Raw genomic sequence first — 24,952 nt, 5'->3', positions numbered from 1 at the left:
CAATGTCATCTCTATGTCATTGGCTAAGTGCTTTGGGGAAGAATTGGCAAGATTTTTTCAGAACTTTTTCCATACAAAAAGTCTAAGTGCTCATTATAATAAAGCACTCAATTTAGAAAGTATGGATAACACAAAAGAGACCATTGCAATCACTTGTAAGAACAGATTCTGTAACCATTTTTTACTCATCAGTAGATTGGGAGTCTTTTGCATGTTATTTGATAACTTGTTTTTTTTTATCTGTTTCATAATACAGATAATCCATGGTGTAACAACCATTTCCATAATGTTGGCCTTTTGGATTATATTCAGTTTTTACTTTTATACGTATTGAAGTCTTTACAAGTATCCGTAATTATTTCCTTATGATAAGTTCCTAGAATTGGAATATATTCATTTGTAAATCTTTTGATATGTTATTGTCAAATTTACCTCTTAAGGTTTGCTGGAGTCCCATTTGTGGCATATATGTAAACATTCCCCAGTGCCCTCAATAGCACTGATATTTTGATTTTTTAAAAGTTTATGCCAAGATAGGCAAAAATTCTCCAGTAATAGATTTTTTTTTAATATAAGGGATATATTTTCATTAGAGAAAACATAGGTTAAACAGCTAAGCAAAAGAAGCATAAAGTAGTAGTAGCTAAATTAACCTAAAAGTGATTATAGAAACCTATAGTGATTATAGATTATATAGTTCATTTGTAATTAGTAGGCCAGATTTGCTGCTAGGGTAATTTTTATTTTGGTCTTTCATGGATAAAAGTTTTTAATACCCGATAACTGAGGTGACTAGTTTGATTTTGTACATTGCATTGATATTTTTATCTGATTTTTAAAAAATTTTTTAACATTTTATATGATGTAAATTTCTACAACTTGTTTCAAAAGTACATATTTTTGCCTTGAGAAAGAATAAAACAGTTTTTATAAATGAATGCCAAACTTTAAAAAGAGAACAAAAACCTAACTTTGTAATTGTTTTTACCAGTTCCCGTTAACTACTTTTTGTCTTAAAACTTAATGTTGTAGGGCGCCTGGGTGGCGCAGTTGTTAAGTGTCTGCCTTCTGCTTGGGTAATGATCCCAGGGTCCTGGGATCAAGCCCTGCTTGCCTTGGGCTCAGCAGGAAGCCTGCATCTCCCTCTCCCACTCCCCTGGCCTGTATTCCTTCTCTTGCTGTGTCTCTCTCTGTCAAATAAATAAATAAATCTTTAAAAAAAAAAAAAAAGTTAATGTTGTTAGCTTGCTAACTATTTTCTGAAAGGCAGTAATTTCTCTTTCTGTGGATAAAGTAGCTTTCATTTTGACTCGTCTTTCTCTGAGTTTGTTTTCAGTACATCAGTCAGAGGAAGATGGTGGACTTTGAATTCGTGTCAAGCTTGCAGCTATTTGTTTTTTTACTGGGCTGTAGTGTAGCTGCATTTCTCTGAGCTCTCTGCTTGCTATTTAGATTAATTTCTCTTTCTTCCTTTATTTAACCATTCTCTTTCATTGCTCTTTTATATATTCCTTTTTGAAAGAAGTATCTGAATTAGTTTTCTACTTTAAAGTTCTTTTTTTTCCTTAAGGAAGTTTTACATTTGTGATCTGTCTCTCATCCTTTACTTTTAAAGGGTGTGGTTATAACAAACATGTATATACACGTATACGTGCACGCACGTGCACGCGCACATACACACACACACACACACACACACACACTCGTTTAATTGCCCATTATAGTCAAAATACAGAACATTGCTATCACCCCAAGAAAGTTTTATGCCCTTCTGTAGTTGATTCCTGCCCCCCCAATCCCAGTCACCTGCTCACCTGCTTTCTGCCATTGTAGATTACCTTTTCCAGAATTTCATATAAATGAATTCATACAATGTATACTTCTTTCACTTAGCATAGTTGCTAAGATTCATCTGTTTGTTTTTGTTTTTTGTATCAGTAGTCAGTTCCTTTCTGTCGCTGAGTATAATTGCTGTTGTATGATATACCTCAGTATGTTTATATATCCACCCGTTGGTGGATATTTAGGTTAATGTTTTAGTTTTGGGCTATTACCAAGAAAGCTAGTTCATAGACAAAGTTTCATGTGGCTCTATGTTTTCATTTCTCTTGAGTAATTACCTAGGAGTTGTATTGGTGGGTTCTAATGGCAGGTGTAAGTTTGTTTCATTTTATAGGAAACTGTCAGATGTTTTTAAGTGGTTTTATCGTTTTTAAATTCCGGACAGTCCCGTATTGAGGGTTGCAGTTGCTTTAACTCCTTGGCAGCATTTGATACTGTCATTCCTTCTGTTTCAGCTAGTCTAGCATGTAACTGTATGTAGCGTGTGTGTGTGTAGCATGAAATTGTATGTAGTGTCTATGTGTCTAATATGTAATTGTGTGTAGTATTGTGTAGCGTGTAATTGTATGTAGTATGTGTGGTGTGTAATTGTGTGTAGTATGTATGTGTCTCGCATGTAATTGGGTGTAGTGTCTATGTGTCTAGTATGTAATTGTATGTATGTGTCTATTATGTAATTGTATATAGTATTATGTGTCTAGTGTGTAATTATATGTAGTATTTATGTGTCTAGCATGCAATCGTATGTAGTGTCTATGTGTCTAGTATGTAATTGTGTGTAGTGTGTGTGTCTAGCATGTAATTGTATGTAGTGTGTAGTATGTAATTGTGTGTAGTATGTATGTGTCTGATATGTAATTGTATATAGTATGTGTGTAGTGTGTAATTGTATGAAGTATTTATGTATCTAGCATGTAATTGTATTTAGTGTGTATGTGTGTAGTATGTAATTGTGTGCCGTGTGTGCCCAGCATGTAATTGTATGTCGTATGTATGTGTCTAGCATGCAATTGTGTGTAGTGTGTATGTATCTAGTATGTAATTGTATCTCATTGTGGTTTGAATTTGCACTTCTCTGATGACCAATGATAAGCGTCCTTTCAATTGCTTATCAGCCATTTATTTATCTTTAGTGAAATGTCTGTTCATATATTTTGCCCTTTTTTAATTGGGTTATTTGTCTTTTTACAGTTGAGTTTTGTTTGATTTTGTTTTTCTTACTCAATTATTGAGTTTTAAAAGATCTTTCTGTATCCTGAATACAAATTCTTTGTCAGAGGTTTTGCAAATATGTTCTTTGAAGCTGTGACTTACCTTTTCATTTTCATTATGATGATTTCCAAAAGAGCAGATGTTTTACATTTTGATAAAGTTTTTCTTTTATGGTTCATTTATTTTCCGTGTAAGAAATCCTGACCTAAGTTTGCAAATATTTTGCCCTTTGTTTTCTAATAGAAGTTTTACAGTCTTAGTATTTTTACTTCATTTTTGTGTCTAGTTGAGTGAAGGGATCCGTTCATTTATCACATGGATATTGTGTTGTTTCAGCACCGTTTGTTGAAAAGACTCTCCTTCCCCCGCTGGATTATGTTGGCACCTTTTGTTTAGAAAAGATTTATTTCTGAACCCTGTTCTGTTCCATTGACCTGCATAGGTCCATCCTTATGCCAATAGCTTAACTGTTCCGATTACTGTAGCTTTATTTTAAGTCTTGAAATGAGGTAATGCAGATCTTCTAACTTTGTTTTGTATTTTCAGAATTGTTCAGCTCTTCCAGGTCCTTTGCATTGCCATATAAATTTTATAACCAGCTTGTAAAAAAAAAAAAGCCTCCTGGCATTTTAAATAGGATTACACTGAATCTCTAGAACCATTTGGGGAGAACTGCCATGTTAACAATAGCAAATCTTCCAACTTAGGAACACGATATGTTTTTCTATTTATTTAGGTCTCCCTTTACTTCTTGTAACACATTATGGTTTTCACCATGCAGGCCTTACACAAATTATGTTGAATTTATCTTTAAATATTTCCTCTTTAGGGATGTGATTATAAATGGAATTTAAAAATTTTAATTTTCCAATTATTTTGTCTAGTATGGAAAATAATTGATTATTACATATAATGTCATCCTATGACCTTAGTAAATTTACTTATTATATAGTAATTTCTTGGTAAATCTTTTGGGATTTTCTATGTATATATTATTACCCAAGAATGTAGTTTTATTTCTCCCTTTCTGATCTGTTTTCCTTTTATCCCTTTCCTCATTGCATTGGGTAAAACCACCAGCACAATGCTGGATAGAGGCAGTTAGTGCAAATATTTTTGCCCTATTTTGTATTTAAGGAGAAGCTTTATCGTTCAATATTAACAGGTTTTGTACATGCCCTTAATCAGGTTGAGGAAGAACCCCTCTCTTCCTGTTTTACTAAGAGTTGCTTTTTTTGTGATTGGGTTTTTTTGCTTTTTATTTTGAAATAATTTTAGACTATAGAGGAATTACACAAATAGTACAGAGAATTTTTGTATACCCTTCAACCAGTTTTCCTGATGTTAATGTTTTATAGAACCTATTACAACTATCAAATCCAGCAAATTATCATACAATAATATTATTAATAATATTAACTAATAATTAATATTAACTAAATATTAACAATAATATTAACTAAACAAAAATATTAACTAAACTACAGACTTTATTTACCAGGTCTTCCACTAATGTACTTTTTATGTTCCAAGATTTAGATCAGGCTCCTATGTTGCATTTAATCATGTCTCCTTAGTCTCCTGAGATATGTGACAAAATTGCCTTACCTTAATTTGTCAAGAGAAAGTGTCAGACAAACCCAAGTTAAGGGACATTCTACAAAAATAACTACTGCTCTTAAACTGTTATGATCCTTACCTTATGCAGTTTTGGCATGAATACCATCCGGTGATGTTTGGCCCTTCTTGGAGCATCATATCAGGTGTATATCATGTCAGTATGTCTTAATGATAATGTTAATCTAGGTTGCTTAAAGTGGTGTTTGTCACGTTTCTCCGCTCTAAAATTGTTTCCCTTTGTAATTAATGAATATAGGGGAAGATGCTTTGAAACTGCAAATACCCTGTTTCTCTGCAAGCTTTTTCCACTGATTTTAGTGTTCCCTAGTGAATCTTGCTTCCCCAGTTATTCCTGGGTTTTCCTACTGGCGATTTTCTATTTACATCAGTCCTTGTATATTTAATAGTTGAGATTCTCTGAGGCCCCTTCTCCATCATTTATTTTATTTAATTATTTATTTATCAGTGTAGACTCATGAATATTTATTTTATACTTTGGGTTATAATCCAACACTGGCATTATTGTTCACATTGTTCCAACTTCGGCGGGTGGGAGCTCCTTCCCTTAGCTTCTGTCATTTGACATGCCCTATCTTTTTTTGGTCACTTTCTTTACAGTTTGTTACCACACAGTTTTCATGGCTCTTGTATTTTCTGTGCCTCAGCCCTGGAATTAACCACTTTTCCAAGCAGCATTATTCCCTGTTTTTGGAGAATGGTTCAGCTAATTGCTCAGAGAATGGGTTCTAATTGTGAGTACTGCCACTGAAGTGTTACTACTTTTAGGCTCTCTCTTACTTAAAGTTTTTGTCATGGATAAGGTTGAACTTTTTCATGTCTTGTTTTGGATCTATTAAAGTGATCACTTTTTTTTCCTTCATTGCTGTAATATGGTGAATTACATTGATTATTTTCAAACATTAAAGCAATCTTGATTCCTAGAATAAACCCCACTTTGTCGTGATATATTTATTATCCTTTTGATATATTGATGGATTTATTTTGTTGAGGATTTTTGTATTATGCTTGTGAAGAATATCTTTAGTTTTCTTTTCTTGAGATGTCTTTGGCCCCATTGAATGAGTTGGGAAATGTCCCTTTTACTGTCTGCTGAAAGAATTTGTGCAGGCTTAGTGTTATTCCTTCCTTAAATGTTTGATGAAATTTACTAGTGAATCTACTCAGCCTGGAGTTTTCTTTGTGACAAGATTTTTAAATTAAAAATGCATTTTCTGGGCGCCTGGGTGGCTCAGTGGGTAAGCCGCTGCCTTCATCTCAGGTCATGATCTCAGGGTCCTGGGATCGAGTCCCGCATCAGGCTCTCTGCTCAGCAGGGATCCTGCTTCCCTCTCTCTCTCTCTCTCTCTGCCTGCCTCTTCATCTACTTGTGATCTCTCTCTGTCAAATAAATAAATAAAATCTTTTTTAAAAAATGCATTTTCTTTTGGAGCTGCAAGGCTATGGCTCTGGACTTATCCTTGGGCTGGGTGTGTTGGCGTTTGGGAGGGTTACTCTGATGGGCTCAGCTGGTCACAGATCCATCCCTGTGACTCAAAAAGTCTATTATCAGAAGAGAATGTGGCATATACAGGGCTCCAGAGACGTTATCAGCCAACTTAATCACTTCAGCTGGGTTTACTATACTCTCTTCTGTATTCCAAGCCATAAACATAGAAATAGTTGGGTTTTTTCCTAGTGATATTTATTGAGGTGGACTTTTACTTCAATATTCCATTCTGCTCCCCCATTAATAAATTTAAAAGTTTTTAATGGGCCTGTGGGGCCCTTCATGATCAACCTACTGCCTAAATCTCCCAACTTAATCTCTATCCCTTCCTCTTTCCCTTTACTTATTAGGCACCAGCTATACTGGCCTCTCTTCATTTCCTTCCCAAGAAATATTAAGCCTTTTCCCTTCTCAGCCTCTTTGTACTTATATTTCGTTCTATCTGCTTAAAATACTCTCTTCTTAGCTTTTCATATGGCTTATTCATTGACATCTTTATAGTCTCAGCTCACTTGTCACCTCTTCAAAAAGGACTTTTCTAACTGTCTTATCTAAAATAGACCTTCCCAGGGGGCCTGGGTATCTCATTTGATTGTCTGCCTTCGGCTTAGGTCATGATCCGGGATCAAGCCCCTCATCTGGTGCCCTGCTCAGCGGGGAGCCTGCTTGTCCCTCTCCCTCTGTCTCCCGCACCCCTCCCTGTTTGTGTGCATAGCGTGCACTCGCTCTCTGTCAAAAAATAAATAAAATAGACCCCCCTTTTTTATTATATAAAAAAGTATTTTTTGGCTTCTTTCATAGCATTTGTGAGAATTTGTAATAATTCGTTATTTGTAATAATTTTTATTTTTTATTATTATTTGACTCTCCTTAAATGTAGGTTTCATAAGAAGAGGGGACCTGGTTAGTTTGTCTAGTTCTTGGAAGTGTTGTGTGCCTAGTTCCTGTTATATCATAGACACTTAATATTTATTTCTTGTATAAATGAATGGATATAAACAGAAGGTATTAATTTTGGTTTCATATACATGTAAATGTAGGACACCTGTTTCATTCATTTACCTATTCCCGAATACTTACTGAATACATACTGTGTATCTGTGTATACTGTATCGGTCTAGATGCTATATATATATATATATATATATATATATATACATACATACATATATATACATATATATATGAAATCTGATTTTGAGAACTAAAGAGGATATTATTAATGTGATGAATTATTAAAACCAAAATCTCTGGTACATACTAACAGTCTTTGGCAAGCATCTCTCTTATTTATGGATGGGAAACAAGATTCAGAAAGGACATAGGCCAAGCTTTCATAAATATTCAATAATATATTAAACCCACATTTCCTAACTTATTTCCATATTTGTCCCACATCATACTGCCTTTCCTGTGACTTGCTTCTTTACAATTTTACTTTTCTTGTATTGGGGTATCAGCATGCATAATGCTGTGCCATTTGAAGGACCAACTGCTTTACATTTCTCTTAAAAGCAGGTGACCTGGCCTCTCTGTGTCTGTTTTGGGTGTTTTGGTTTTTTGTAATGGGACTGTAGCTGTTCCCTTCTGTTACATGATTTTGGGGAAGAATGACTTACAAGTTAAGGCATTTTACAAAGTTTAAAGCACTTTAAAAAATCTGAAGAATTTGTTTCACGTAACTTTTCAAATATAGAACTTTAAATAAATGGGATCAATTACAGTATTGAGAATTTATTTTGTTTTCATTCCATTGACTTCAGCAGATATGATTGTTATTCTCTGAGATGGCACACGTATCTTATGTTGTAGTTGTACAATTAGGTATAAATATGTCAGCAAGAATTATTATATTGTCAGAGGCTTACCTCTTCTCTGCTGACAATTTTTCTCATGACCTTTCTTTCTTAGCCTATGTTTAAACTATTGGTATTTTGATTTTTTTTAATTCAGCAGGCTTATCATTTAGGTTAGGTGATTCAAAGTTGTGGTAGGTGAACTATTTTACATAGGCATTTTAAAAACAATGGTACTGGTTTCACTTTTTGTTTGTTTCATGATTTTAGCCAGATTTCTCCGAGGTCCCACAGCTAGTAAAAGCCGAGATGGAACCCCAGGTCCTCTGATTGTATTGCTTCTGCATTACTGCACTGCTTCTCTAAACCTATTCTTTTTTTTTTAAAAAGATTTTATTTATTTATTTGACAGATAGAGATCACAAGCAGGCAGAGCAGCAGGCAGAGAGAAAGAGGAGGAAGTAGGCTCCTGCTGAGCAGAGAGCCCAATGGGGGACTCGATCCGAGGACCCTGGGATCATGACCTGAGCCGAAGGCAGTGGCTTTAACCCACTGAGCCACCCAGGCGCCCTCTCTAAACTTATTCTTAATGGATTCTACATCATAGAGTTGCTAAGATAATGGTGTAAAAAAGCTTTGTAAATTGTGAGGCATGTCTGTATAAAGCAGAACATAATGATGGTTTTAGGATTAAGAAAAGCAAATACTAAAGAAGAAAACTTTTTATATGCACTATCAATTTACATGTCTTAAATATAATTTGAAATACTTTTGATGCTGGGATAGTCCTTGTGAAATTAAATTCTAATTTTATTAATGGACCATGACCATATTTGAAAAGTATGAGACATATGATCACCATAATTTAGTGACTTTTACAAGGAGTGGATTTATCCCAAAAGTTTTTGGTATAATCCTATATACATTTATTGTTTAATAAATAGCATATGGCTCCAGTTAAATGATGGTCAGATTATAACATCTGTGAGTGGGATAATATAATAAACTTCTGGCATTCAGGATTTGACATTAGGTTTCTCAACTATTTATGAAACCTAAAGGTTCATGAGGTTTTGTCGAGATACATACTTGAATGTTATGACCTAAGGAGCTGGTATTGAGGAAGTCACTTTGCTAACAAGTATGTATGACCTACATTTACACTTCATCTTCACTTCTCTGTTCATATTTGCTGCTTGTGGTTATTTACTTGGTAACTACCTGAAATAATTTATACATACATGTACATATACAGAAAACACCATTATAAAGGTAATGCTAGTGAAGTGATCCTACAAAAAGTGGTGCTCCTGAGTAGAAGAATGGGAAGCTTATGGAGGATGCTACATGTATCAGTAGAAGCCGTAAATATGGGACTATGCAAAGATCTGGAGACATATCCCTTACCTATCTTAGGGGTCTTTTGTATAATAGAGTTAAATTTTTAACATATGAGGACTGGTAGCATTTGATTATTTCACTTTGTTATCATTTCATGGGAAAAAAATTTCTTTTTTAAGATTTTATTTGTTTGACACAGAGATCACAAGTAGGCAGAGAGGCAAGCAGAAAGAGAGAGAGAGAGGAGGAAGCAGGCTCCCTGCCCAGCAGACAGCCCGATGTGGGACTTGATCCCAGGACCCTGAGATCATGACCTGAGCTGAAGGCAGAGGCTTAACCCGCTGAGCCACCCAGGCAGCCCTCATTCATGGGAAATTTTAACATAACCTGTGAAAGCCCCATTTGTCCCAGGTGGTGCAGTTGTCTGCCATATGGAAATAGATGACAAAGCAAATTAATAGAACCCTGAATAATACTTTTCTTATGTTTATAGTCATGTGGCAATATACAGATTTACAAGGCAAAATAATCTAGTTTGGAGCTTTTTTTCTTTTAATGATTTTATTTATTTATTAGAGAAAGAAGGAGAGAGAGAGCACAAGCAGGGGAGCAACAGGCAGAGGGAGAGGGAGAAGTAGGCTCGCTGCTGAGCAGGGAGCCAGACGCGGGGTTCATGACCTGAGCCGAAGCAGACGCTCAACCCATTGAGCCACCCAGGTGCCCCTCTAGTTTGGAGCTCATTTTGATATTTTATTAATCTGACACGTATCTGTTACTCATTTACTCATTCATTTAATGAGTGTCTCCTGTGTGCTAGGCACTATGCTAGACTCTAGGGAGTCAAAGATGAATTAGACTCTGGCTTTACTCCTTGGGAATTCATTCTGGTTAGAGAAATAATAAACATGATTATGGTATTTTGTAAAGTGTAATATATTTTTTAAAGATTTTATTTATTTACTTGACAGAGATCACAAGTAGGCAGAGAGGCAGGCAGAGAGAGAGGAGGAAGCAGGCTCCCTGCGGAGCAGAGAGCCCGATATGGGGCTCGCTCCCAGGACCCTGGGATCATGACCTGAGTTGAAGGCAGAGGCTTTAACCCACTGAGCCACCCAGGTGCCCCAAAGTATAATATTTTTAAAGTATTAAATGAGATAACATGTATGAAAAAAACTTATTTAGTAAGCTTTACAAATTTAAGATTTTTTTCCTCTACTGTGTAGTACAGTGTCTGATATATCTTAAAATGCTTGTTTATCCTTGAATGAATTGATAAAGAACAAAGAACAAGAAAAGCATATAGTATAAAGAAGTAGTGGTTTTGCTTGGGTGTATGATGATGGGAAAAGCTTCACAAAGGATTTAACTTTTGAGTTGGACTTTAAAATAAGCAATTTATGTTGAGAATCAGGTAAAGGGATTCCAGGGCAAGAGAAAGACTAAGACATGAAAGTGATCTGTATCAATCATGTATGTGTAGGCTTATATAGTTTGCAGGATACTTCTGTTTACATTATCTCTTTTGAGCCTTATGAAAACTTTCTGTAATGAGTTCATACAGCCAAGCACCTGAAGCCTACAGGTCCTAGGATCTAAGAGAGAGCAACTCTAGCCATTTTCTTTGTAGTTTCTTAAATGTCATGATTGCTAGTATTAATGAATTTCCGTGATTGTATTTATGAACTGTTTTTGGAGTTATAAGTAAGTGGGAGAGAAAAATACATAAAATGAAAAGTGTAGTTCGATTTTTATTTATATAAGCAGATTATCATATATCAATACATGAGGAGTTTTTCTTAGAGGTTTCAGAAACATTGGAATATGCTGCTTTTTTGGGGCAAGTGCTTTACTATTTCATAGATTCTTTGTGACTCAGGTAGTTTTTTGGGATTTTCAGTCTTCTTAAGCCATTTACCTAAATAACAGACAATGGAAACTGCCATCCCACATTCTTTTTTAAGCTTTCTGTTTCTGCTACAGTTGAACAAATTTGTTGACATTAAAAAAAAATTTTTTTTAAAGATTTTTTATTTATTTGACAGACAGATCACAAGTAGGCAGAGAGGCAGGCAGAGAGAGAGGAAGAGGAGGAGGAGGAGGAGGCAGGCTCCCTGCTGAGCAGAGAGCCCGATGTGAGACTCGATCCCAGGACCCTGGGATCATGACCTGAGCTGAAGGCAGAGGCTTTAACCACTGAGCCACCCAGGCGCCCCTGCACGAAAATGTTTGGTTAAAATGCTTTGAGGAAGGAAAAAGAAACAAAAATCTCTCTGTTTATTCTTGATTTCCTGTTGTATATATATTATATGTTGTATGTAATCAAGATAGTGTGGTATTGGTGAAAAAATAAATCCATCAATGGAACAGAATAGAAAGTTCAAAAATTGATGTACACAAACATAATCAACTGATTATTTGACAAAGGAACAAAAGCAGTTGAATGGAGAAAAGAGTTTTTTAAAAAGGTGCTGGAACAACTGGATATCCATATGCCATACATGTCTATCTATATAGACACTGACCTTTCACATTTCCCCAGAATAACTCAACAGATCCTAGACCTAAATGTAAAATAGAGAACTGTATAATGTTAGAGAAAATCTAGGTGATGTTGGGTTTGGCAGTGAGTTTTTAGATGCAACACCAAAAACACCGTCTATAAGAAAAAAAACTGGTAAGATGGATTTCATTGAAATTGAACACCTCTGCCTGCCCTGCCGAAGATAGTCAAGAAAATGAAAAAATAAGCCACAGACTCAAAGAAAATATTTGCAAAGCACATATCTGATGTACTGTTGCCCAAAATATACAAAGGACTCTTAAAACTCTACAATTAAAAAGTAGGCAAAAGATTGACAGACAGCTCATCTGAGAAAAATAAGCAGATTGCAGATAAGCATATGAAAAAATATTCAACATCGTGTCATTAAGAAATTGCTAATTAAAACCACTAGATACCTATTAGAATGACTAAAATCCAAAACACAGCACCAAATTTTGGCAAGGATGTGGAGCAGTAGGAACTCTCATTGCTGGTGGGAATACAAAATGGTATAGCCACTTTGGAAGCCAGGTTGGCAGCTTCCTTAAAACACAAAATATAGTCTTACCGTAGGATCCAGCAGTCACTCTCCTAGGTATTTATCTAAATGAATTGAAAACTTATGTCCAAACAGAAACCTGCACACAAATGTTTATAGAACCTTTACTCATAATTTCCAGAACTTGGAAGCAACCAAGATGCCCTTCAGTAAATGAACAGATAAACTACAGCACATCCGTACAATGGAATCTTATTCAGTGGTATAGGTAGTAAGCTAGCAAGCCCCCAAAGACATGGAGGAGCCTTAAATACTCGAAAGAAGCCAGTCTGAAAAGGTTGCATACTGTATAATTCCAGCTATATGACAAAAGCCAAAACCATATACAGTAGAAAGATTAGCTGTTGCCAGGGGTTCAGAGTGGGAAGAGGAGGAACACACGGGAGATTTAGGGCAGTGACACTATTCTGTATGACACTGTAATGGTGGACACATGACGTTATGCATTTGTTAAAACCTGTAGGGTGAACCCTAATGTAAACTATGGATTTTATTTAATAATTATCAATATTGGTTCATCAGTTATAATAAATGTACCACACACTAAAAGATGTTAATAATAGATGGGGGAAATGGGTATATGGGAACTCTATACTTTCTGCTGACTATTTCTATAAACCTAAAACTCTTCTAAAAAATAAGTCTCCTAAGTTTTAAAAAATGGAAAAAGTGACTTTCCAAGAACTCACTGCTAATAATTTAGCTTTACTTTTTTTCCTTCCTAAATTAGAATTCTGAGTCTGTCAGATGCTTTACTTTTGTCCTTAGGTTCCTTCAGACAATTACAAAACAAAATTTTTATGCCAAATAAACCATTAAAAAAGCAAGTAAAGATATTCTTGATCTACCCAGACTAGAAGGAAGTAAACCACCATATTAACAGAATAGGGATTACAAATAATTTATACTTTCATCTTTGTTTTTCTGTATTTCCCAGATGTTATCTGTGAAATAACTGTTAGCACTAAAACAGTTTTTTGTAACCTATTGCAGTTTAATTGCAATTTAAAAAAAAAAAAAATTTAAGATTTTTTTCATTTGACAGAGAGACACAGCAAGAGAGGGCACACAAGCAGTGGGAGAGAGAGAGGGAGAAGCAGGCTCCTTGCAGAGCAGGAAGCCTGACGCAGGGCTCTATCCCAGGACCCTGGGATCATGACCCGAGCCGAAGGCAGACGCTTAATGACTGAGCCACCCAAATGCCCCATTAACATGTTTTGTTTTTTTAATTTAATAATTTTTTTAAAATTTTAATTTATTTAACAGAGAGATCAGAAGTAGGCAGAGAGGCAGGCAGAGAGAAAGAAGGAAGCAGGCTCCCTGCTGAGCAGAGCACCTGATGCGGGACTTGATCCCAGGACCCTGAGATCATGACCTGAGCTGAAGGCAGAGGCTTAACCCACTGAGCCACCCAGGCACCCCCATTAACATGTTTTAAGAGAGAGAGAGATATAGGGGCATCTGGGTGACTCAATCGGTTGAATGTCCGACTCTTGGTTTTGGCTCAGGTTATGATCTCAGGGTTGTGAGATTGGCCCCAAGTCAGACTCTGGCCAGAGCACAGAATCTGCTTGAGATTGTTTTCTCCCTCCCCCTTCTTCTCCCTATGCTTCCTCCCCTGCTCCTCCCCCTGCTTGTGCTGTCTCTCAGTTTCCATAAATAAATTACATCTTTTACAAAAGGAGATATATATATATGGAAATAAGAGATAGATCCTAAGGGTCTGTTTAAGTAAAAGACTGCATCACCACAGTATTTGATGTAAATGATATGATTAGTTGGTGACAGCCTCATCAATTACAGTTTACAAAGGGGTCAATTTTAAAATTGTTATTATGAATTTTCTTATTTTCTTATTTACTAGAATAAAAGAGGATTCTAATTAGATGTTATCTAATGATTTTGCCAAATTTCTTATATTTTGTTGGTTTAAATTGCTCTAAAATATGTGCTTGAAGTCCCATTTTTATTCCTGAAATTTGTGCCATTTGCAGTATGTGTTGGGGGAAATGAATTATTATTAAAAAGAGAATTATTTTAACATGGCTTTAGTGATTCCTCTGTACAATAATTGGTGATGAAATTTGGCTCATTGTTTTCAGCTAGTTTAAATTGGTCTTGAAAGAAACAGAAACTTGTTGCTTAATTACAGACTCCAGATAACTTTATGGAATGCCTCCGAGCTGTTATGAAGTACTAGTTTAAGAAGGATAATTCCACTTAATTGTATACGTTAAGCCCCAAAGGAAAGCAATTTTAAATTCGACTTTTACTAGATTATACCATCTTTTTTTTTTTTTTTAAAGATTGATTTATTTATTTGACAGAGAGCCACATAGCGAGAGAGGGAACACAAGCAGGGGGAGTGGGAGAGAGTGAATCAGGCCTCCTACTGAGCAGAGAGCCTGATGTGGGGCTGGATCCCAGAACCAATGCCAGGATCCTGGGATCATGACCCGAGCCGAAGGCAGATGCTTAATGACTGAGCCACCCAGGCGCCCCATATTATGCCATCTTTTTTTTTTTTTTAAAGATTTTATTTATTTATTTGAGAGAGAGACAGTGAGAGAGAGCATGAGCGAGGAGAAGGTCAGAGAGAGAAGCAGACTCCCCGCCGAGCCGGGAGCCCGATGCGGGACTCGATCCCAGGACTCCAGGATCATGACCTGAGCCTAAGGCAGTCGTCCAACCAACTGAGCCACCCAGTCGTCCCTATTATGCCATCTTTATGGAGCCACTCTGTTGCTGAGTTCTATCCACACTATGGTGTTTATTCAGTGGAGGGCTTAGCTAAATGAGTAAGGATAGTTGTTCCTTAGTGGCCATTTCAACCTCATTTCTTCCAAACAAAGTCTAGTAGTTAGGCTAATTTATTAGCGAGTTCAGTGAACTTTAGCCCTGTTCTATGGGCAAGAGCAGATAGAAAAGAAATGCCATTGTATTTTCAAATCTTACAGAAATCGGGTTATTATAATAATGAAGTGTATCTGGTAGATTTTCTGATATGTGTGAGGTGCTCAGCTTTCTATTTTTTCATTGCTGTCTAGGCAGATTCACTTGAGTTCAGTAAGATAGAAATGTATTTTCCACGCAGTAGTTTTTTTTTTTTTTTAACATTCATTCACCATTGATTACTGTTAAAGGTATGTACCTTTATATTCAGTCTCACTGGGAATTGGGTTTGTGTTACTGTCATATGATTTCACTCATATGTGGAAATTAAGAAACAAAACAGAAGATCATAGGGGAAGGGAGGGAAAAATAAAATAAGACAAAATCAGAAAGGGAGACAAACCATGAGAGTCTCTTAACTCTAGGAAACTAACAGGGTTGCTGGAGGGGCAGTGGGTAGGGGGGAAGAGAGAACTGGGGGATGGGCATTTGGAGGGCACTGGACGCAGTGAGCACTGGGTGTTATGTGCAACTGCTGAATCACTAAACTCTCCCTCTGAAACTAATAATACACGGTATATTTAAATCAAATTAAATTTTAAAAAGAACAAGAATCTAGGGGCGCCTGGGTGGCTCAGTGGGTTAGGCCTCTGCCTTCGGCTCAGGTCATGATCTCCGGGTTCTGGGGTTGAGCCCCGCATCGGGCTCTCCGCTCAGTGGGGAGCCTGCTTCCCCCCTTTCTCTCTGCCTGCCTATGATCTCTCTTTCTGTCAAATAAGTAAATAAAATCTTATTAAAAAAAAATAGTTTTGGGGCCTGGGTAGCTCAGTGGGTTAAAGTCTCTGCCTTCAGCTCAGGTCATGATCCCAGGGTCCTGGGATTGACCCAGCATCGGGCTCTCTGCTCAGTGGGGAGTCTGCTTCCCCCTCTCTCTCTCTGCCTGCCTCTCTGCCTACTTGTGATCTCTCTGTCAAATAAATAAATAAAATCTTTAAAAAAATAAAAAATAATTTTTTTTAAAAAGCTAGTTTTAAAACTGTCTTCCAGAGTACATTTAAATAAAAACTTTAAATTTTACATTTTACATTCCTGCTAATAATGTGTGAGTCATCTAGTTTCTTCATATCCTCACCTGCGTTTGATGTTGCCACTTACAATTATTTGAGCCATTCTGATAGCTGTATAGAGATCTCTCATTGGACTTCAGTTTCTGTCTCCCTAATGGCTAATGAACTTGAACATCTTTCCATGTGCTTATTTGTGGTCTGTCCTCTGGTGAAATGTCTCTTCATGTCTTTTGCCTGTTTTCTAATGGGATTGATTTTTTTCTTTTTTTTTTTTACTGTGGAGTTTTGAGAATTCTTTATATTTTCTAAATATTAATCTTCCATCAGATGTGTGGTTTGCACATATTTTTTTCTCAGCCTGTATTTTGTCTTTTCATCTTCTTAACAGGGTCTTTCCCAAAGCAGAAGCTTTTAATTGTGTTGAAGTCCAAAGACTTTCTCTTTTTTTTTTTTTTTTTGGTCCCATTAACGTTTCATGATTTTATGTTTTACATTTAAATCTATGATCCATTTGGAGTTAATGTTTGTATAAGATGTGAGACTTTGGTTAAGGTTCATTTTTTTTGCCTATGGTTGTCTAATTGCCCTGACCTGATTTGTTGAATGGCTCTCTTTCTGACATTGAATTGCTTTTGCATTTCTGTCAAAAATCAGTTTGAGGGGTGCCTGGGTGGCTCAGTGGGTTAAAGCCTTTGCCTTCAGCTCAGGTCATGATCCCAGGGTCCTGGGATCGAGTCCCACATAGGCCTCTCTGCTCAGCAGGGAGCCTGCTTCCTCCTCTCTCTCTGCCTGCCTCTCTGCCTACTTGTGATCTCTGCCTGTAAAATAAATAAAATCTTTTTTAAAAAAATCAGTTTGAATTGTTTACTGGGTACAGTTTTCTGTTAGGGTGATACAAATGTTTTAGAACTAGATAGAGGTGGTGGTTGCCCAACAATATGAATGTACTCTAAATGCCCATTTTATAATGGTTAAATTTTGTGTTACATGACTTCACTTTACTTTTAAAAAATCAGCTCTTAGATAACCACCTCAAGTGTTTATTATGAGATCCAAATGAGAAAAAAATCAATTGAACATATCTGTGTGGGACTATTTCTGGACACTTTTCTATTCTGTTGATCTCTGTGTCTGTCCCTCTGCCGGTATCACATGGTCTTTTTTTTTTCCCTCCCCACACAGTCTTGATTACTGTAGCTATGTAATCAGTATTGGAATTAAGTAAACTGATTCCTCTTATTTATTCTTTTTTCAAAATTTGTTTTAGCTGTTCTAATTCTTTTGGCTTTCTTATAAATTTTAGACTGATCTTGTCTATATCTAGGAAGTGCATTAAATTTATAAATCAGTTTGGGGAGAATTGACATCTTTACTATGTTGAGTTTTCCAATCCATGAATGTGGCGTGTGTTTCCATGTATTAAGGTCTTCTCTGATTTCTTCGTCAGTGTTGTTCAGTGTCCTGTACGAGTTCTAGACAGGTTTTGTTAGATTTACACCTGTGTTTTTCTTTTTTGAACAGTTATAAATGGCATTGTCTTTTTAAGCTTGGTGTCCACATGTTTTTTGCTAGTACACAGAAATACAAGTGATTTTTGCATGTTTATATTATATAATGCAACCTTGCTGAACTCACTCACTCTAGGAGTTTTTATGTAGATTATTTGGAATTTTCTATGTAGACAGTCTTGTCATCTGCAAATATAGTTTTATTTCTTCCTTTCCAATCTACATGGCTTTTTTTTCCATTCCTTGCTTTATTGCATGGCTAGAACTTTCCAGCACTGTGTTGAATAAGAGTGGTGAGAATGGGGTTCCTTGCCCTGTGCCAGATCTTACAGAGAAGTGTTCAGTCGTTCACTGTTAAGTACAATGCCTATCAAGCTGAGGAAGTATCCCTCTATTCTTATTTTTCCGAGACTTTTTCTCATGAATGGCTGTTACGTTTTGTCAAATGCTTTTTAGCCTGTTCATATATGGTGGGTTACATTGATTGATTTTTGAATAATTTTTTAAAAGTTTTTATTTAAATTCCAGTTAGTTAATATACTGTGTAGTATTAGTTTCAGATGTACAATATAGTGATTGAACACTTCATACAACACCTGGTGCTCATCATACAAGTGCCATCCTTAATCTCCATCACCTATTTCACCCATCCCCCCACCCACCTCCCTTCTGGTAACCATCAGTTTGTTCTCTATAGTTAAGAATCTCTTTCTTAGTTTGCCCCTCTCTCACTCATTTTTCTCCTTACTTGTTTTATTTCTTAAATTATACATTTAAATTAAATTATACAATGTTTGTCTTTCTCTCACTGATTTATTTCACTTAACATGGTATTCTCCATCTAGCTCCATCCATGTCATTGCAAACGGCAAGATTGCATTCTTCTTTATGGCTGAGTTATTACATACATAAATATTCATACACACACATATACACACACACCCAAGACTGGATACCATTCTCATCATTTACAGATAAACTGAGACTGAGAAAAGTAACTTGATCATCAGTCACACAGTTAATAGCAGAAGTGGGATTCAAATTCAAGCAGTCCGACTTCAGAAATTTGCCTCTTGTTATCTCAATAAATAATAGCTCTCTTCCCCTCTTTCTCTACAATCAGTTTAAGTTTCATCTACTACTACTAGATAATGAGTTACCTCTACTTTAATAAAAATCTATACTCTATAGGTTCATTCCATCTCCCTATCCTTCCCCTATCCTCTCATCTAGCAACCTCCGAGTCACTGGAGGATCTCTCCATTCTAAATTGTATCATTCTAGGAAATAATTTAAATAACTACAGAGGGCACGCTATCCATATTCTGGACTCAACAGTTCTTTGACCCTTCAGTCCAAAGAATGAACATATGAATGCTCTTATAATTTCTTTGGTCTTTCTCAGATTTGGTAACTTCTCTCCTTGTTCACAGTCATCATTCGATTTTTCTCTCTCTTTTTTTTTTTTAAGGATTTTATTCATTTATTTGAGAGAGGGAGGGAGGTAGAGAGCACACAAGTGGAGGAAGGAGCAGAGAGAGAGGGAGAAAATATGTATATATATGGCAGTGTATGTATTACATTCCAGCTATAAGAGAGATCATACGGTATTTATCTTTCTCTGTCTTGATTTATTTCACTTAGCATAATGCTGTCATGGTCCATCCATGTTGTTGCAAAGGGCAGTATTTCATTCTTTCTTACCACTGAATAATATTTCATTACATATATCACAATTTCTTTATCCATTCACCTGTTGATGAACTTAGGTTGTTTCCATATCTTGGCTTTTGTAAAGAATGCTGCAGTGAACATGGGGAATATATGGGAATGCATATATTTTTTTGAGGTAGTATTTTTGCTTTCTATTTTTTGCTTTTTATTTCAGTTCCCAGAAGTGGAATTGCTGGGTCATGTGTTCTATTTTAGTTTTTTGAGGAAATTCTATACAGTTTTCCATAGTGACTGCACCAGTTTATATTCCACCAGCAGTGCACAAGGTTTCCCTTTTCCCACTTCCTTCCAGCATTTGTTATTTCTAATCATTTTGATAATGGCCATTTTAACAGGTATGAGGTGATATCTTACAATACTTTGATTTGCATTTCCCTGATGCTTTATGATGTAGAGCATCTTTTCATCTATCTTTTGGCCAGTGGTATGTCTTTTTTGTAAAAATATTCAGGTCTTATGCCGTTTTTTATTCAGATTGGGTTTTTGTTTTATTTTGTTTTGCTACTGAGTGGTAGGAGTTCCTTACGTATGTTAGGTATTAGCCTCTTATCAGATATATGATTTGCATATATTTTCTCCCATTCCGTAAGTTGCCTTTTCATTTTGTTGATTGTTTCCTTTGCTGTGCAGAGATTTTATAGTTTGAAAAAAAAATTTTTTTTTTAGTTTGATGTAGTTCCACTTGTTAATTTTTGCTTTTGTTGTTTTTGGTGTCAGATAAAAAAATCATCACCAAGATCTATCAGGAGCTTACTGCCTACATTTTCCTTTAAAAGTTTTATGGTTTCAGGTCTTATGTTCAAGTCTCTAATCCATTTTGAGTTAATTTGTGTGTGGTGTAAGATAGAGTTCCAGTTTCATTTGCATGTGGCTGTCCAGTTTCCCCAACACCATTTATTAAAGAAACTGTCCTTTCCCCATTGTATATTCTTAAATTAACTGACTGTATATGTTTGGGTTTATTTCTGGGCATTCTGTTCTGTTCTGCTGATCCATATCTGTTTTTATGCTAGTACCATACTATTTCAATTACTATTGCTTTGTAATACATAGTTTGAAATCAGTGAGCATGATTCCTCCAGCTTAGTTTTTCTTTCTCTAGATTTTTGTGGCTATTCAGGGTCTTTTATGATTTGTTACAAATCTTAGGATTGTTTGTTTCATTTCTGTAAAAAGTACTGTTGGAATTGTGAAAGGAATTGCATTGAATCTATGTATTGCTCTTGGTGGTATGGACATTTAAACAGTATTCTTCCAGTCGATGAGCATGGAATGTCTTTCCATTTATTTATGTCTTCTTCAGTGTCTTTTTAATTAATGTCTTGTTTCCAGTATGTATCTCTTTCACCTCCTTGGCTAAATACATTCCTAAGTATTTTGTTCTTTTTGATGCAGTTGTAAATGGGATTTTCTTAATTTCTCTTTCTGATAGTTCATTATTAGTGTATAGAAACAATAGATTTTTGAGTCATGGGTTTTGTGTTCTGCAACTTTACCTAATTCATTTATTCTAACAGTTTTTGATTGAGTCTTTAGGGTTTTCTAAATATATAAATACATGGCTATATATAATATGTCACCTGCACATAGTGACAGTTGCCTTTTTCATTCCAGTTTGGAGGCTTTTTATTTCTTTTTCTTGCCTGATTGCTCTGGTTAGGATTTCTAAAACTGAATAAACATGAATAAAAGTGGCAGGGAGCGCCTGGGTGGCTCAGTCATTAAGCATCTGCCTTCGGCTCAGTCATGATCCCAGGGTCCTGGGAAGCCTGCTTTTCCCTCTCCCACTCCCCCTGCTTGTGTTCCCTCTCTCACTGCATCTCTCTCTGTCAAATAAATAAATAAAATCTTAAAAAAGAGTAGGCATCCTTGTTTCTGATCTTAGCTTTCAGCTTTTCATCATAGATGCTGTTGTGTGCTTCTCATGGATGGCCCTTATGTTGAGGTATATTTCCTCTGTACCTGCTTTGTTGAGAGTTTTTATCATAAATGGATGTTGAATTTTGTCAGATGCTTTTTCTGCATCTGTTAAGATGATCATGATTTTTATCTTTCATTTTGTTGGTGTGATGTATCCCGGTGACTGATTATAGATATTGTACCATCTTTGCATCTCTGGAATAAATCCCACTTAATCACGGTGTATGATCCTTTTTTAATGTATTAAATTTGGCTTGCTGACATTTTGTTGAGGATTTTTACATTTGTGTTTATCAGGAATATTGGCCTATACAGTAGTCCCCTCTTATCTGTGGTTTCGCTTTTCATGGTTTCAATTACCTGTGGTCATCTGTGGTCCAGAGGCAAGTGACCTTACTCCTGACAGTATGTCAGAAGGTCAGTAGTAGCATAATGCTACTGTTCATTCCCCTCACTTCATCTCATCATTTATCACCTCATGTTATCACAAAAAGAAGGGTGAGTACAGTACAGTAAGGAATTTTGAGAATGAAAGATCACATTCACATCACTTTTACTACAGTATTTTGTTACAATTACTCTGTTTTACTCTTAGTTCTTGTTGTAATCCCTTACTGTTCATAATTTATAAGTTAAACTTTATCATAGGTATGTATGTATAGGAAAAAACATAGTCTACATAGGGTTCAGTACTGTCCACGGTTTCAGGCATTCTCTGGGGTCTTGAAATGTATCTCTCATAGATAAGGGGAGATTAGCAGGCAGTCTGCTTCTCTCTCTCCCTCTGGCCCTCCCTTGCCTTTGCACACTCTCTCTGACTGTCTCTGTCTCAAATAAATAAATAAAATCTTTTTAAAAAACCAAACAAACTGGTTTGGGGCTGCCTGGATGGCTCAGTTGGTTAAGCGGGGTTATGATCCCAGGATCCTGAGATTGAGTCCCATGTCAGGCTCCCTGCTCAGTGGAGAGTCTTCTTCTCCCTCTCCCTCTACCTGCCACTCCCCCTGCTGTGTGCGCACTCTCTCGCTCTCTCCCCGTCTCAAATAAATAAAATAAAATAAACTTTTTTTTTTGCTGAGATTGGCAATGTAATTATTTACTTTCATATTGTACTTCCTGCATCCTAAAATGACTTACTTTTTTTGCCCTTCGGTACACTAAAAGGCTTTAATGAGGACAACCAAACCATTGTTTTGAACAAGGAGATATTAACCCAATTCTAGTTAACCACTCCCTTTTTTTGTGAGTTTATGACCATCTTACCAAGACACCTGTAGGCATATGTAGTGTCTGTCTCCATAGTAAGGTCTGCAGAAGTTAGTACCTTGTCTTTGTAGCCCCTGTCTGATGCAGCTTTCTTCCAGGGCACTTCTGTAACCATTTGTTAACAAAATAAATGCATCCTTACCAATAGAATTCATCAGAACAGTGGGTTTATTTGGAAATTTATATCAACTTTATGCTTAGTTTTGGAATTAGTCCATAGTTACTGAGAAACTACTGTAATAATAGCAAAAAATACTTAGTGTTTACCATGTACCAGGTTCTGTTCTAATCACTATATATAAACTTCTCTAATCCTCTTAACAGGTAGGGGGTTTTTGTTTCTTGTTTTTTGTTTTTGTTTTTGTTCTTTTGCTTGTTTATCATTCCCATTTTACAGGTGAGAAAACTTAGCCATAGAGTAATTTATCTAATGTCAGATAGCTATTAAGTGGTAGAAATAGCATTCAGAAGCCACATAGGCTGGCCCTTAATTCCTCCACTCTCTTTGTAATTTTTGAAAAAAAAAAAAAAATTTTTTTTAAGAGGTGGGAGAGGGCTGGAGAGGGGCAGGGGAAAAAGGAGAGAAAGAATCTTAAGGAGGCTCCATGTCCCATACAGAGCCCAACTCGGGCCCCATCTCACGACCCTGAGATCATGACCTGAGCCAAAACCAAGAGTCAGACACTTAACTGACTGAGCCCCCCAGGTGCCCCATGTTATTTTTGAAATTCTTAATAAAAATATTATTTTTGAAATTGACATTTTTGAAAGTTCATCTTTGTCCCCTAATTCCTGCAGTAACTTAAGATTTCCTCGTCCACTACTTTATTATGAAGCCTCCAGTTACTAGTTGATACAGTGAACTTAAAAATTCTTTTGGAGGGGTGCCTGGGTGGCTCAGTGGGTTAAGCCTCTGCCTTCAGCTCAGGTCATGATTTCAGGGTCCTGGGATTGAGCCCCAAATCGGGCTCTCTGCTCAGCAGGGAGCCTGCTTCCCCCCTCACTCTCTCTCTGCCTGCCTCTCTGCCTACTTGTGATCTCTCTCTCTGTCAAATAAATAAATCTTTAAAAAAATTCTTTTGGAAAGAAGTAGTTAGGAAGAAATATGCACTTAATAAGTTGAGAACCTGCCATGCACCTTGCACTCTGCCAGATGGACGCAGATGTCTAGGAGTTAGTTCTCCTGCTGTCCGCTGTAGGGCAGCACCTTTACCAATTTTGATGTCCATGAATTCCTCCCTGGAATACTAGACTTCTCTCTTTCCCGTGTGTAATGCATAAAGACAAGTGTTTGACAGATCAAAGGTGCATTTAGTGTCTTTATTCACATGCTTGAATTGTACAATTGGTAGGCTAAAATCTGGTTTCATTTCCAAAACAAGAAAAATTTTTCTGAAAATGGAAGGAACTTTAAGGTGGAAATAATTACTACTTATAAGCGTCAGAACTGTATTTCCTTATCCTGTCTCAACAAGTTGGTTGTAATTCTTAAGGTTTGAAGAGATGGTGGTGACAAGTTTGAGCTATCTAGATTAAAGAAGTTTCGTTTCTTTATGCTGTCATTAAAACTGTTCTGTCTTTAATGATCGAGTATCTCTGTGGAAGAAATAGATTTAAGCTAACAAATACAAGTAAGATGAAAATTATATATGTGGATGAGTTAAATTTATTTTAGAGCCCAAAATACTCTCTAGATGCTTTCAGAAGTCTTGGGTACTCTGTTTATATAAGTGGCTGAGAAGTTAATCTCTAAAATGTAGAAAAATTAAGTACAAGTTTTAAATGTACCTTAATAATTTCAGAATTTTAATTTCCATTTTATTTGCAGCTCAGATCGTCTGATAGAAGAGACAATAAGGTAGGAAAATATTTTTGTTTTACTTTAGTGCATTTTTTGTTTGCTTGCAACATAAATGAACAGATTAGGTTAACCCTGTAACTAGAGTTAAAGTTAATTTACCATTCTTAAAGATAGGAATTCCAGGGGTACCTGGGTGGCTCAGTGGGTTGAAGCCTCTGCCTTCAGCTCGGGTCGTGATCTCGGGGTCCTGGGATCGAGCCCCGCGTCGGGCTCTCTGCTCAGCGGGGAACCTGCTTCCTCCTGCCTCTCTGCCTACTTGTGATCTCTGTCTGTCAAATAAATAAA

The 24,952-nt window shown here is 36.3% G+C and overlaps 1 protein-coding gene across 4 annotated transcripts in view; it reads left to right on the top strand.

The window, feature by feature from the left end:
• GOSR1 (golgi SNAP receptor complex member 1) overlaps positions 1-24,952 on the top strand; it is a 55,910-nt gene that overhangs the window by 16,406 nt on the left and 14,552 nt on the right. For all 4 annotated transcript variants that reach the window (XM_032848475.1, XM_032848474.1, XM_032848476.1 and 1 more), the window contains exon 7: positions 24,635-24,664. In XM_032848475.1, coding sequence (XP_032704366.1) covers positions 24,635-24,664 — 30 coding nt within the window. The remainder of the gene's footprint in view (positions 1-24,634; positions 24,665-24,952) is intronic.

This window comes from Lontra canadensis, unplaced genomic scaffold, assembly GCF_010015895.1.
Source record: "Lontra canadensis isolate GAN:19392208 unplaced genomic scaffold, GSC_riverotter_1.0 scaffold204, whole genome shotgun sequence".
Classification (NCBI taxonomy): Eukaryota; Metazoa; Chordata; class Mammalia; order Carnivora; family Mustelidae; genus Lontra; species Lontra canadensis.
Note: the sequence above shows the minus strand (reverse complement) of the source record. Positions and strands in the feature narration are given on the sequence as shown.